The sequence below is a fragment of the Eleutherodactylus coqui genome, chromosome 11 (assembly GCF_035609145.1).
Source record: "Eleutherodactylus coqui strain aEleCoq1 chromosome 11, aEleCoq1.hap1, whole genome shotgun sequence".
Classification (NCBI taxonomy): domain Eukaryota; kingdom Metazoa; phylum Chordata; class Amphibia; order Anura; family Eleutherodactylidae; genus Eleutherodactylus; species Eleutherodactylus coqui.
The window spans coordinates 137,469,370-137,484,319 of NC_089847.1; the positions used below are offsets into that span (position 1 = coordinate 137,469,370).

At 50.2% G+C, this 14,950-nt stretch overlaps 2 protein-coding genes across 4 annotated transcripts in view; both read left to right on the forward strand.

Moving 5' to 3' along the window:
- Window positions 1–3,916, forward strand: part of HPS5 (HPS5 biogenesis of lysosomal organelles complex 2 subunit 2) — a 36,301-nt gene extending 32,385 nt beyond the window's left edge. For all 3 annotated transcript variants that reach the window (XM_066583629.1, XM_066583631.1, XM_066583630.1), the window contains exons 21-23: window positions 410–516; window positions 841–1,117; window positions 3,238–3,916. In XM_066583629.1, the coding sequence (XP_066439726.1) occupies window positions 410–516; window positions 841–1,117; window positions 3,238–3,298 (445 nt within the window). In that variant the 3' untranslated portion in view covers window positions 3,299–3,916. The remainder of the gene's footprint in view (window positions 1–409; window positions 517–840; window positions 1,118–3,237) is intronic.
- A 4,700-nt stretch (window positions 3,917–8,616) lies between these two features.
- SAAL1 (serum amyloid A like 1) overlaps window positions 8,617–14,950 on the forward strand; it is an 80,606-nt gene continuing 74,272 nt past the window's right edge. Inside the window, exon 1 of the mRNA XM_066583633.1 lies at window positions 8,617–8,699. Within this exon, the coding sequence (XP_066439730.1) occupies window positions 8,696–8,699 (4 nt within the window). The 5' untranslated portion in view covers window positions 8,617–8,695. The remainder of the gene's footprint in view (window positions 8,700–14,950) is intronic.

Here is a 14,950-nt window from a genome sequence, read left to right on the forward strand (position 1 = left end):
TTACACGGTCCTGCCATGATGGCGTCAGCCTGGCCTGTCCAGCGGCCCGTCCATGTATCGTAGCAGGACGAGCCACCTCCAGTCCGCTCTCCTTACATCAGTCCTAGCAGCGGTCCCGCGGGCTTAGAGACGTGGCGAGTGGATTCCTGCTTCTCACAGCTAATCTTCAACTTTGCAGTTGGTTTTTATTCTCTCTCATACAGGGGCCACAACACAAAACGTAAATCCATGTTCTGGGGCCCCCAGGAGCCCCGTACCATCGTGTAGCGCATCCATGCCTTCCTATTCAAGTTCACTATTATTTCATATAGGACCCCAGTAGTAGGATATAGCTCCGGCTTTTTGGCTTCACCAGTATAGTGCTGTAGATATCCCTTATATATAGTATATGTCTGTAACTGTCTTGCAGATACTGGCCGGGTTATATCGCACTCTGTCTGCAGCTGGAGAAGAGATATGAAGCTCTGACACACATCGTCTATCTGGATGACATGCAACTACTTGACGAGAAAAATGGTTTGTAAATCAATGATCATAGTTAGGAACAGCTGCCCCCGCGTTGTAGAACCTCCTCTCCTTCAGTCTTTCCACAAGTTATCTCATCCTGCCCTGACTTCCTGCAGCGCCTGCGTTTATTCAAACTTGTACTGCGTATAAAGTCGCAGTGTAAAGTATGGTGGACAAGCAAATAAGCCACTCAGAGACCTCTATTATGTCAGGTTATCGTTCCTTCACTAACACGTTGTTACACTATAGTTAATGTATAAGTAATTGTCTGCTGTCTCATCCTGTATTGCTATGGCGCACTATTCCAGTATAATAGTATTTCCATCTACTTAGGTTTATTACCAGAGACGATGGTGGAATGGAAATATATCGTTCACTTATCGCAGAACCATCACCAGCACCACAGCACTGCAAATGGGGAAGCTTCAAGTGCCTCACATTATGATTATACAAACTGCATTACAGAGGAGAATGTGGCTCTTCTCTTAGCAAAAGTGATTGGACCGGATCGTGCTCTGCCATATTTACAAGACTGGGGGGTGACTGAGCGATTCTCCGATAGATATTCCAAGATCTGTGATGTAATGAAAGTGGCAGAAAAAAGACAGAGGTATATAGCATATTGCACTATGTACAAGAATAGAATTACTATAATACTGCCCCCTATGTACAAGAATATAACTACTATAATACTGCCCCCTATGTACAAGAATATAACTACTATAATACTGCCTCCTATGTACAAGAATATAACTACTATAATACTGCCCCCCTATGTACAAGAATATAACTACTATAATACTGCCCCCCTATGTACAAGAATATAACTACTATAATACTGCCCCCCTATGTACAAGAATATAACTACTATAATACTGCCCCCCTATGTACAAGAATATAACTACTATAATACTGCCCCCTATGTACAAGAATATAACTACTATAATACTGCCTCCTATGTACAAGAATATAACTACTATAATACTGCCCCCTATGTACAAGAATATAACTACTATAATACTGCTCCTATGTACAAGAATATAACTACTATAATACTACTCCTATGTACAAGAATATAACTACTATAATACTGCCCCCTATGTACAAGAATATAACTACTATAATACTGCCCCTATGTACAAGAATATAACTACTATAATACTGCCCCCTATGTACAAGAATAGGACTACTATAATACTGCCCCCTATGTACAAGAATATAACTACTATAATACTGCCCCCTATGTACAAGAATATAACTACTATAATACTGCCCCCTATGTACAAGAATATAACTACTATAATACTGCCCCCTATGTACAAGAATAGGACTACTATAATACTGCCCCCTATGAACAAGAATATAACTACTATAATACTGCCTCCGATGTACAAGAATATAACTACTATAATACTGCCCCTATATACAAGAATATAACTACTATAATACTGCTCCTATGTACAAGAATATAACTACTATAATACTGCCCCCTATGTACAAGAATACAACTACTATAATACTGCCCCCTATGTACAAGAATATAACTACTATAATACTGCCCCCTATGTACAAGAATATAACTACTATAATACTGCCCCCTATGTACAAGAATAGAACTACTATAATACTGCCCCCTATGTACAAGAATAGAACTACTATAATACTGCCCCCTATGTACAAGAATAGAACTACTATAATACTGCCCCCTATGTACAAGAATATAACTACTATAATACTGCCCCCTATGTACAAGAATATAACTACTATAATACTGCCTCCTATGTACAAGAATATAACTACTATAATACTGCCCTCTATGTACAAGAATATAACTACTATAATACTGCCTCCTATGTACAAGAATATAACTACTATAATACTGCCCTCTATGTACAAGAATATAACTACTATAATACTGCCTCCTATGTACAAGAATATAACTACTATAATACTGCCCCCTATGTACAAGAATATAACTACTATATTACTGCCCCCTATGTACAGGAATATAACTACTATAATACTGCCCCCTATGTACAAGAATAGAACTACTATAATACTGCCCCCTATGTACAAGTATATAACTACTATAATACTGCCCCTATGTACAAGAATATAACTACTATAATACTGCCTCCTATGTACAAGAATATAACTACTATAATACTGCCCCCTATATACAAGAATATAACTACTATAATACTGCCCCCTATGTACAAGAATAGAACTACTATAATACTGCCCCCTATGTACAAGAATATAACTACTATAATACTGCCCCCTATGTACACGGATTCGGATAATATCAGGTTGGAACATTTTATTGCTGCAGTTTGCACTCTCCAGACTAGTATACAGTGCAGTTTATTCTGCGCCCTCTCGGATATTGTTGCTCCTCTGAGTGCAGACACTGTTTTACAGCCTAAACCTTCTTATGATACATGTAATATTGGTGAAATCTCATTTATTCAATAATAGAAATCTTTGCATTGTGTATATAAACATTACTCCTTATGTCCTCCTTGGTGGTGGTCTGCTCTGTGTAGCCTCTTAGAAGCACTTTCTGCTCACGACTAGCCACCCTCCTCCTCCTTCCTTTCTCTGATTGGCTTCCTCCTGTAGTGCAGCCTATTGAGATTATTACATGGACTGCAGTGACCTCTAGTGGTCACTAAGTATAGCACTGTCTGTATCTTCATGCTCTGATGATATTGTGTTGTGTCCCTGCAGAGCTCTGATTCAGTCTATGCTGGAGAGATGTGAGCGGTTCCTGTGGTCCCAGCAGGTATAAGGACCCCAGCTACATTATCGCCCTCCTGGGACATGATTGACAATGAATGGCAGCGGAAGTTAAGATAATTCCGCTTCCGTTCTCAACCCTCTGAGGACCAAAATGTTAATGTTCTCATCAGTGTCTGTTACGTATCACTAAGACTATAGAATCCGTGTGCCAAGAGATGCCCGGTGCCACAGTGCCCGGCGGATGCACCCCAAGCTCACCAGATGACGGTCGGAGACAGTTCGCTGACATCTGGACTATAATGGATCCGCTGATGAATGGTATTCTGCCGCTGCTCAGTCCATGCGGGATCACTACTAACGTGGCCTCTAGTTCAGGGGTGTGGCTCCTTGTGGCCCCCGGTGACATCAGCCTTATTGTTGCCATAAAGGGCCGATCGTAAGACTACAAGTATGGCTGCTCCTTAGTGGTGAAGATGGCTGCCGTCCGCCTCTTAACTCTTGGAGAATTAGTTGTTTTTCTTTGCGGTTACATACTTGGTTCCGTGTTTGCCGACATATCTTGTACTTACCCCCCAACGCTGCCTCATTACACAAGACCTAACTTATCTCCTTGAGACACACACCTGCATTCGCTTCCCATCTTTCATTAAATTGCTTTCTTTCTGCATCAGTTGTTCTCATTGGATGTTTTGGGATTCAAGTTGTTCCACCAGGAATATTTTGGCGCCACCCAAGATGTCCTTTAGGACCAGATCAGGTAAGGGCCAGCCCCCACATAGTGCCTCCCTTAGTGCCCTGCACAATAAGAGTCAGTTGGGGGGAGGGGTGAGTCAGTTGGGGGGAGGGGTGGGTAGATAACACCCCCCCCCTCTCATTAGATAGATAATTTCCCCCAGTTGATAAACACAATACCCATAAAGCAGTAATCACCCCCATGCTGCTCTATAGGTTGATGCACCCTTCTCAGCCGCCTAACCAAATTCTGGAGGTGCTACCTGCCTTCAGATGTACTCCGGGCCTCCCAGCTAACGATGATGGCGGGGATCGCCCTACTTTACCAGACTCTGAGCGGCTAATCTTCTGTCTTTGTATCAGCGCATAGCGAGTCCGGCGCCTCAGGAAAGCTGGGTGACAACCGGCAGGGAGTCTAAATGATGCACAGCCCTTCCAGCGAGATAACGAATAGCACAACGGGGCGGCCGATAATTGGCGCAGAGAACAATACTACGAGGTGCTGATTGTTACACTTATAATGTAGAGGTAAAGTAGAAAATGTCACCGTGGTCTTCTGGAAGTCTGGGGGGGGGGGGGGGGGGGTCTAATACTGGAAGAATAAATATGATGATGACTGCATGTATTAACAGGTCATGTGACCCGTATGAACGGTCATTCTGTTCTTCACCTCATATTAGGAGCTACTCCACACGGCGATCGTGATTTTTGCCACGAGAAAATCACGTCTTTGTTCCTGCAGTCTTAGAGTGTCAGCAAACTTGGCCTCGCGTCCGCGTGCGATCTTATCACATGCAAGTCAATTGGAGTTTCAAGTGTTAAAAACAAATTACACGAAAACCGCAAGTTCGTGCAATGTGATAAAAAAAGTGGCTCCATAGGGAAGCATGGGAGATAAAAAAAAACAAAAAACCCAGCATTCCTATCTTTCTGTGTTTTGGCGTTTCCAATCTCTCACATCCTGCGATCGTATCATACGGGTGGCGCCCCCTAAGGGTGACCACCCACTACAGGTTTTTTTCACTGCGAAACTCGCAGCGGGTTTTTTTTTTCTTATGCAGGGGTCTACTCTATGGGACTTGTAATGTTAAAATCGCGATCACGCAAACTCTCGATTTTGCGCGATCGCGATTTTACCATTACAAGTCCCATAGACCCCCTGCAGGGAAAAAAAAAAACACTAGTGGGTAGTCACCCTAAGGAGGAAGGTGCAGGTCATTCTCACCCAGAGCTCAAATCCCTTTGTACTGATGCACCCACCACTAGAGGGCGCTCACTGATGCCGTGAGGGCTATAAAGGGGGTGGTGATGTGTTTTTTCTTTTATAGGGCCGCACACTTGACAGCGTATCCTTGGGACATGTCGGCAACAGTTGTGTGCTGAGCACTGCAGCCTCCTCTTAGGCCTCTGTTGTCGCATTCGTTGCTCACATGACCTGATATCAGCTCAGTCCTATTCAAATGAGTGGTACTGAGCTGCAATTCTGGGCACAGCCACTATACAATGTACAGCGCTGTACCTGGTATGGACTGAAGAGGCTGTGGTGCTCACCCCCATGCCAGTCACATCAATCAGCTGATCAGCAGGGATCCCAATTGGTGAACCCCACCAATCCACTACTGATAGCCGATCCTGAGGATAGCACATCAACAGTGCCCCCTATGTACAAGGATAGAACTACAACTACTGTAACTAGCATAAGATGGAACATGACTTATTGAGGTGGCCGGGATGACGGGATCAGCCACACTTGGTGCAGCTGCTGGTGTCCGTAGTTCTCTTACAAGTCAGCGGGAGTTATATATACCGTATATGGGTGAGCTCTGGCGGTTCTAGAGCTCCAGACCAGTCGTGGCTCGCTTGGCTACAGGAACTCCTGCTCACTATTAGAGGCACATACGGTATTTCTGTCCTCTGGCGTTCCGGTTGCCAGGGGCCACAATGCAGGATAGTCGCTGGTCTGAGGGGCGGGTTTAGACCGATTCCCTAATAGACAGAGTCTGAGACTGAAGTATCACTTTGATATAAATATTGACCCAGTGAGCGCCCCCTAGTGGCCGCTGACGACAATGTTCAGATTTCATAAATCCCCAAGCAGTCCCAGATTTATCAGCTTGTCCCTGTTGTGGGGTGTATCCTCTCTTCTGCGCACTTATCGACATGCTTCTTCAGCCTTCGTGTCCTGTTGTCGGACCAACCGCACCTGTAATAACGGATCTTTTGCGCGGGACGGACCGCAGCAGTTGGTCAGTCGCACCGCGGTCAGTTCCGCAGCAGAATCCTCGGGCTTCCTGCAGACTTTGATGTAGAACTGAAAATGACTTAAAACCTGCTGAGATTCCGCATCCCAATCCGCAGTCAGATGTGTGGAGATCGGCGCGCCATTCTGCAGCTGCGTCCTGCGGCGTAAGTCTGTCCCTAATGGTGTACAATCTGTCTGTCCCATGTGAACACACGGGGACTTTTGCCAAGTGACTGTCATTTCGTCTATACAGCGTCTGGCGGCCAATGGGGTTTAGCGCGCCTCATCGATGGAGCAGACTCTACTTGAAAATTGTGGCGTTGGAAAAACGCTGCGCTTGAGCGCATGTCTTCTAGACTCCGTTAAAAAAAAAGGAGCGCATGACGGCGTTTAGCGCAGCGCTGAAAAAATGTTGGTGTGAGCGCGGCCTCATTCCGTAATTAAAAGTCTGCGAAAAAACCGCTAGAATTTGGCGTGATGTTCCGCAGAACGCATTCCACAGTAAAGACAAAATCTGCACTAATTGACCCAATCTGCGTCTGCTCTGCGTCCTGCGCACAATCCGTCCGCCGTGGAAGGTTCCTTGAGGGGTCTCCAGTATATAAATTCGCCCCAGGGTTGGGAATAGCATAAACAGACGCGTTTGTCACCTTCCACGCGGCCGCACATCCTGCGCCGTCACCTGACCCCCGCTGCTGCCGGAAGCACCTGACGCTCCCATGATTGCTGCAGCCAATCGTTGTGCGCGTGATCCGTAGAGCAGAGATCCCGCCGACTGCGGAGGGCTCATTCAGGAGTATTTTGTGATGGCGTGAAGGAATATGCGACGTGACGGATCCTGGCGCATTTACACAGCGCCGCAGCCCTCTGATATTGGGTGTAGGTCAAAGGGGGCGAAATACGCGATTCGGCCGCGCACACGTACAACGTATTTATGCGGCCATAATGCAGTTCTGCCCGAGTGAACGACCCCGAGGATCTGCTGTGAGCGCCGCAGCGGAGCCACGACTGCAGCAGGACCATAAGACGGGCCTCATTCACAGAGGCGTACTCGCAGTCCGTTTTGCGCTGGACTTGTTTACGCGTGTAACACGGACGCCATGAACCCTGTTGATTCGCATCGGGGGATTCAGACGGCGTAGTTCATGTTCGTGGAGAACACCCCGGCGTGTGCGATACCGGTCCGTGTTCTGCCACTTCCCATGTGAATGAGCCCCCGCAGCGTGCCGCCCGCCCGGAGGCGATCGCAGCAGGTACTTATCTCTTACTGCCAGTTAGCATGGCTGGCAGATAAGTAATGGAACCGCCCACTACAGTAGACAGGCGCCCGCTACGGACACATTCGCACTCCTCCTCGCGGCTCGCATGATTTCTGCTGTTCGGCTGAACTGAACAAAGACAATAGCGCAACCGCCTGAGACGTGAAAAACCACTGATTATAATGGCGGCTGTTTTGCCTCCGGCGTTCTGAATGACCCCTTCGGTGATGACAGCGCGGCGTCATGCGCCATGTCCTCTGGGATTTTATGACGGTTCTGCGCTAGATGAGAAGAAAATCAACTCCACACGAGCGGACTGCGCGGCACGTTACACGTAAATCGCAGGAAAATGAGCCTTTCGCCTTCTTCACGGGCTTGGCTCTCATGGGCGCAGCTGTTCATGTTTATGTTCCATCTCGTGAAAATAAAGGCAGCATGGCCGCTCCGGGCTCATTCACAGCAGCGGAAGCGTATTGCTGCTGCGCAAATATGCAGCGTCTTTGTGCCCGGACTGCGCTGATGGCGCTGCGCCTGCTCTGGCGTATTTTTGTACAAACCCGCGACGTGTTTTCATCCACCAAATCGCCTTCTGTGCGTCCGTGCGGCGCGGATACGAAGCTCTTCTGCGTTCGTCGCATATATTCACGCACTACAGGAGCTCGTTGATTTCCATGGACTCTTGTGTAGTACAAATGCGCTAAAGATATAGCATGTCGCGTCCGACCGCACGGAACGCGGAAATGCGTTGTGTGAATGAATCTATTGAAATCACTGGGCCTTATTCACTGCGTATTAAATGTGGCTTTGGGTGCGTATGACACTCCGCCAATGAAGTGAAGCATTGTGCATTCACCATGATTTTGCGTGTAAACGTGCCATATTTAGGCGGACACACGCAGGGAAGTGCGGTTTTTGGTCATGTAAATATGCAGCGTTTTTACGAGATGGAAACCCGCATTCCTCCGTGTGAACGAGCCCTAGGCAATCTGCAGTGACTGCAGGCCGGGTTGTATGGAGGACGGATGCTGCTTCATGGAAATGTCTACATCAAGGCCAAAAGAAGAGACATGATGCGACTGAGGTTGTTTGACCCTCGCAGGCTTCCGTAGCCGCGGCTCTCCAGGCTGGAGTAGATCACATGACCAGCGGCGCCTTGGAATTGCCGGGTGACGTGACTGGGCGGGGCTTCTTATGAAGTGAGACTGAGCGCGGCATGGGTGAGTAGAGAGTGACGGCCGGCGCGGCCTATGTCCTCCGGGGAGAGGGAAATTCAAACAGGGCCGGTCACCCGTATAGACGTCCCCGTCTGTGGCTTTTTATGGTCCTCTATGTACCCTGAGGTTTACTATCCGTCGTGTCGTCGGTGCAGTGATATATCCGCTATTGTGAGCCATAAGCGGGTCTCTCCCCCCGCTGCTCGGAATGGAAGGTTCCGTGGGTATAAAAGCTGTAGCATCGGCGCTGTGCGGAGCAGTCCTGTCAGGGCCGCCTGTGAGGAGGGCCGCGCGGGGCTCCTGTAGGCGGGGCCATGGCTGGGTAATAATAACTAGTCTTTATTTGTATAGCGCCAGCATATTCCGCAGCGCTCACAGCGACGTGCTCGTTAACCCTTCCCTCACAGGCCCTCCGTTCACCGAGGATCCCGCGGGTTTGTTTTATTTTTTGCAGAAAACAATTAGTGACCAGGCAGCGTTTCACGGAGCTGCAGGTGATAAAGGGTTAAACGCAGTCACATGACAGCGGCACGGGGCGCCCTTCTGTACTGCGGGGGTTTAGCGATATTAAATGTACCGTTCTACGGATTTTTTTGTCATACAAAGAGAACCTGTAAATGTTATTTCCCCCTTAGTGTCGCGGTCAGTGATGGCGTCCGGCGGGTCTCGCTGCGCTCGCCGTAACCTTCGCTTTTTTTCCTTCTTGATCACAAAAACTTATCGAACTACAGAATCGTTTACAGTGAAAAACATCATTTTCTTATTCCAGCGTATCCCGCCCGTGTGACGATAAAACGTAAACCGCCTTCACCTGAGCGTGTGGGGGAGGCGGCGCGGCCGGGGCGAAGGAACGTACGCCGTTCACCTATAGATGGGGGCCACGTTCTTGTCCGGTCAGCTGTAGATCTTGGGGCAGGGTTACTGGGACGAACCCATTAATTTATAGACGTGTCCAGTGGGGTGGGAGTGACCGTGCCGTTCACCTATAGATGGGGGGGGAGGGGGTAACCGTGCCGTTCACCTATAGATGGGGGGGGGGGAGGGGGTAACCGTGCCGTTCACCTATAGATGGGGGGAGGGGGTAACCGTGCCGTTCACCTATAGATGGGGGGGGAGGGGGTAACCGTGCCGTTCACCTATAGATGGGGGGAGGGGGTAACCGGGCCGTTCACCTATAGATGGGGGGAGGGGGTAACCGTGCCGTTCACCTATAGATGGGGGGAGGGGGTAACCGTGCCGTTCACCTATAGATGGGGGGGAGGGGGTAACCGTGCCGTTCACCTATAGATGAGGGTTAACCGTGCCGTTCACCTATAGATGGGGGTAACCGTGCCGTTCACCTATAGATGGGGGGGAGGGGGTAACCGTGCCGTTCACCTATAGATGGGGGGGGAGGCGGTAACCGTGCTGTTCAACTGTAGATGGGGGGAGGGGGTAACCGTGCCGTTCACCTGTAGATGGGGGGGGGGGGGGGATGTAACCTTGCCGCTCACCTATAGATGGGTGGGGGGTAACCGTGCCGTTCACCTGTAGATGGGGGGGGGGGAGTACCGTTCACCTATAGATGGGTGGGGAGTACCGTTCACCCATAGATGGGTGGGGAGTACCGTTCACCTATAGATGGGTGGGGGTAACCGTGCCGTTCACCTATAGATGGGTGGGGGGTAACCGTGCCGTTCACCTATAGATGGGTGGGGGGTAACCGTGCCGTTCACCTATAGATGGGTGGGGGGTAACCGTGCCGTTCACCTATAGATGGGTGGGGGGTAACCGTGCCGTTCACCTATAGAGGGGTGGGGGTAACCGTGCCGTTCACCTATAGAGGGGTGGGGGGTAACCGTGCCGTTCACCTATAGCACATATGTGACAACCCTCGCCGCTCTGCGGTGCTGATTACGTTATTCTCTGTCGCCTATTGCTGCTTATTATTCTGTTACCATATAGAGCGGAGGTGTGTGTGTGTGTGTGTGTGTGTGTGTGTGTGTGTGTGTGTGTATGTATGTATGTATGTGTATATATATATGTATGTATGTATGTATGTATATGTGTGTGTGTGTGCGTGCCCTCACTCACTGACCCGCCACCAAGTCGAGGGGTCACAACGTGAAAATTCAACGCTAAGTGAAAAAGTTTTGGCGCCCCTGTGTAATGTACCAAATCTAATTCTCTAACTTCTCTGTGTCGTACAAACATGAATTTTGGTGTGAGCATTCTTAATGTCCTAAGTGAGTAGAGTGGGAGGGGCGGCACATTCTGCAGAGGGACATCGGTACATGCAGCCTGAGGAGAATCTAACGCTCCCCTATGTGTGTATATATTTTATTCCTTAGTTACTCTAAAGTAACCACAACTTCATAACATTTTCTGTGCGAACAACACATAAACACCCGTATCAAAAGAACTCGGGCGAAGCTGCGTATATCTGCTAGTTATTATATATAATGTCTGACCCCGCACCGCCCGTCGTCTTCTGTACATGGCGGCAGGGACACAGTATATATAATGTCTGACCCCGCACCGCCCGTCGTCTTCTGTAAGTGGGGGCAGGGACACACTATATATAATGTCTGACCCCGCACCGCCCGTCGTCTGCTGTACATGGCGGCAGGCACACACTATATATAATGTCTGACCCCGCACCCCCCGTCGTCTGCTGTACATGGCGGCAGACACACACTATATATAATGTCTGACCCCGCACCCCCTGTCGTCTGCTGTACATGGCGGCAGACACACACTATATATAATGTCTGACCCCGCACCGCCCGTCGTCTTCTGTACATGGCGGCAGGCACACACTATATATAATGTCTGACCCCGCACCGCCCGTCGTCTTCTGTACATGGCGGCAGGGACACACTATATATAATGTCTGACCTCGCACCGCCCGTCGTCTTCTGTACATGGCGGCAGGGACACACTATATATAATGTCTGACCCCGGACCGCCCGTCGTCTTCTGTAAGTGGGGGCAGGGACACACTATATATAATGTCTGACCCCGCACCGCCCGTCGTCTTCTGTACATGGCGGCAGGGACACACTATATATAATGTCTGACCTCGCACCGCCCGTCGTCTTCTGTACGTGGGGGCAGGGACACAGTATATATAATGTCTGACCTCGCACCCCCCGTCGTCTGCTGTACATGGCGGCAGACACACACTATATATAATGTCTGACCCCGCACCGCCCGTCGTCTTCTGTACATGGCGGCAGGCACACACTATATATAATGCCTGACCCCGCACCGCCCGTCGTCTTCTGTACATGGCAGCAGGGACACACTATATATAATGTCTGACCTCGCACCGCCCGTCGTCTTCTGTACATGGCGGCAGGGACACACTATATATAATGTCTGACCCCGCACCGCCCGTCGTCTTCTGTACATGGCGGCAGGCACACACTATATATAATGTCTGACCTCGCACCGCCCGTCGTCTTCTGTACATGGCGGCAGGGACACACTATATATAATGTCTGACCTCGCACCGCCCGTCGTCTTCTGTAAGTGGGGGCAGGGACACACTATATATAATGTCTGACCCCGCACCGCCCGTCGTCTGCTGTACATGGCGGCAGGCACACACTAGATATAATGTCTGACCCCGCACCGCCCGTCGTCTGCTGTACATGGCGGCAGGCATACACTAGATATAATGTCTGACCCCGCACCGCCCGTCGTCTGCTGTACATGGCGGCAGGGACACAGTATATATAATGTCTGACCTCGCACCGCCCGTCGTCTTCTGTACATGGCGGCAGGGACACACTATATATAATGTCTGACCCCGCACCGCCCGTCGTCTTCTGTAAGTGGGGGCAGGCACACACTATATATAATGTCTGACCCCGCACCGCCCGTCGTCTTCTGTACATGGCGGCAGGCACACACTATATATAATGTCTGACCCCGCACCGCCCGTCGTCTTCTGTACATGGCGGCAGGGACACACTATATATAATGTCTGACCTCGTATCGCCCGTCGTCTTCTGTACATGGCGGCAGGGACACACTATATATAATGTCTGACCCCGCACCGCCCGTCGTCTTCTGTACATGGCGGCAGGGACACACTATATATAATGTCTGACCCCGCACCGCCCGTCGTCTTCTGTACATGGCGGCAGGCACACACTATATATAATGTCTGACCCCGCACCGCCCGTCGTCTTCTGTACGTGGGGGCAGGGACACACTATATATAATGTCTGACCTCGCACCGCCCGTCGTCTTCTGTATATGGCGGCAGGGACACAGTATATATAATGTCTGACCTCGCACCCCCCGTCGTCTGCTGTACATGGCGGCAGACACACACTATATATAATGTCTGACCCCGCACCGCCCGTCGTCTTCTGTACATGGCGGCAGGGACACACTATATATAATGTCTGACCCCGGACCGCCCGTCGTCTTCTGTAAGTGGGGGCAGGGACACACTATATATAATGTCTGACCCCGCACCGCCCGTCGTCTTCTGTAAGTGGGGGCAGGGACACACTATATATAATGTCTGACCCCGCACCGCCCGTCGTCTTCTGTACATGGCGGCAGGGACACAGTATATATAATGTCTGACCTCGCACCGCCCGTCGTCTTCTGTAAGTGGGGGCAGGGACACACTATATATAATGTCTGACCCCGCACCACCCGTCGTCTGCTGTACGTGGCGGCAGGCACACACTATATATAATGTCTGACCTCGCACCGCCCGTCGTCTTCTGTAAGTGGGGGCAGGGACACACTATATATAATGTCTGACCCCGCACCGCCCGTCGTCTGCTGTACATGGCGGCAGGGACACACTATATATAATGTCTGACCTCGCACCGCCCGTCGTCTTCTGTACATGGCGGCAGGGACACACTATATATAATGTCTGACCCCGCACCGCCCGTCGTCTTCTGTAAGTGGGGGCAGGCACACACTATATATAATGTCTGACCCCGCACCGCCTGTTGTCTTCTGTACATGGCGGCAGGGACACACTATATATAATGTCTGACCTCGCACCGCCCGTCGTCTTCTGTAAGTGGGGGCAGGGACACACTATATATAATGTCTGACCTCGCATCGCCCGTCGTCTTCTGTACATGGCGGCAGGGACACACTATATATAATGTCTGACCCCGCACCGCCCGTCGTCTTCTGTAAGTGGGGGCAGGGACACACTATATATAATGTCTGACCCCGCACCGCCCGTCGTCTTCTGTACATGGCGGCAGGGACACACTATATATAATGTCTGACCTCGCACCGCCCGTCGTCTGCTGTACGTGGCGGCAGGGACACACTATATATAATGTCTGACCCCGCACCGCCCGTTGTCTTCTGTACATGGCGGCAGGCACACACTATATAATGTCTGACCCCGCACCGCCTGTTGTCTTCTGTACATGGCGGCAGGGACACACTATATATAATGTCTGACCCCGCACCGCCCGTCGTCTTCTGTACATGGCGGCAGGGACACACTATATATAATGTCTGACCTCGCACCGCCCGTCGTCTTCTGTATATGGCGGCAGGGACACACTATATATAATGTCTGACCTCGCACCGCCCGTCGTCTTCTGTATATGGCGGCAGGGACACAGTATATATAATGTCTGACCTCGCACCCCCCGTCGTCTGCTGTACATGGCGGCAGGCACACACTATATATAATGTCTGACCCCGCACCGCCCGTCGTCTTCTGTACATGGCGGCAGGCACACACTATATATAATGTCTGACCCCGCACCGCCCGTCGTCTTCTGTACATGGCGGCAGGGACACACTATATATAATGTCTGACCCCGCACTGCCCGTCGTCTTCTGTACATGGCGGCAGGGACACACTATATATAATGTCTGACCCCGCACCGCCCGTCGTCTTCTGTACATGGCGGCAGGGACACACTATATATAATGTCTGACCTCGCACCGCCCGTCGTCTTCTGTAAGTGGGGGCAGGGACACACTATATATAATGTCTGACCCCGCACCGCCCGTCGTATGCTGTACATGGCGGCAGGCACACACTAGATATAATGTCTGACCTCGCATCGCCCGTCGTCTTCTGTACATGGCGGCAGGGACACACTATATATAATGTCTGACCTCGCACCGCCCGTCGTCTTCTGTAAGTGGGGGCAGGGACACACTATATATAATGTCTGACCCCGCACCGCCCGTCGTCTTCTGTACATGGCGGCAGGGACATAGTATATATAATGTCTGACCTCGCACCCCCCGTCGTCTGCTGT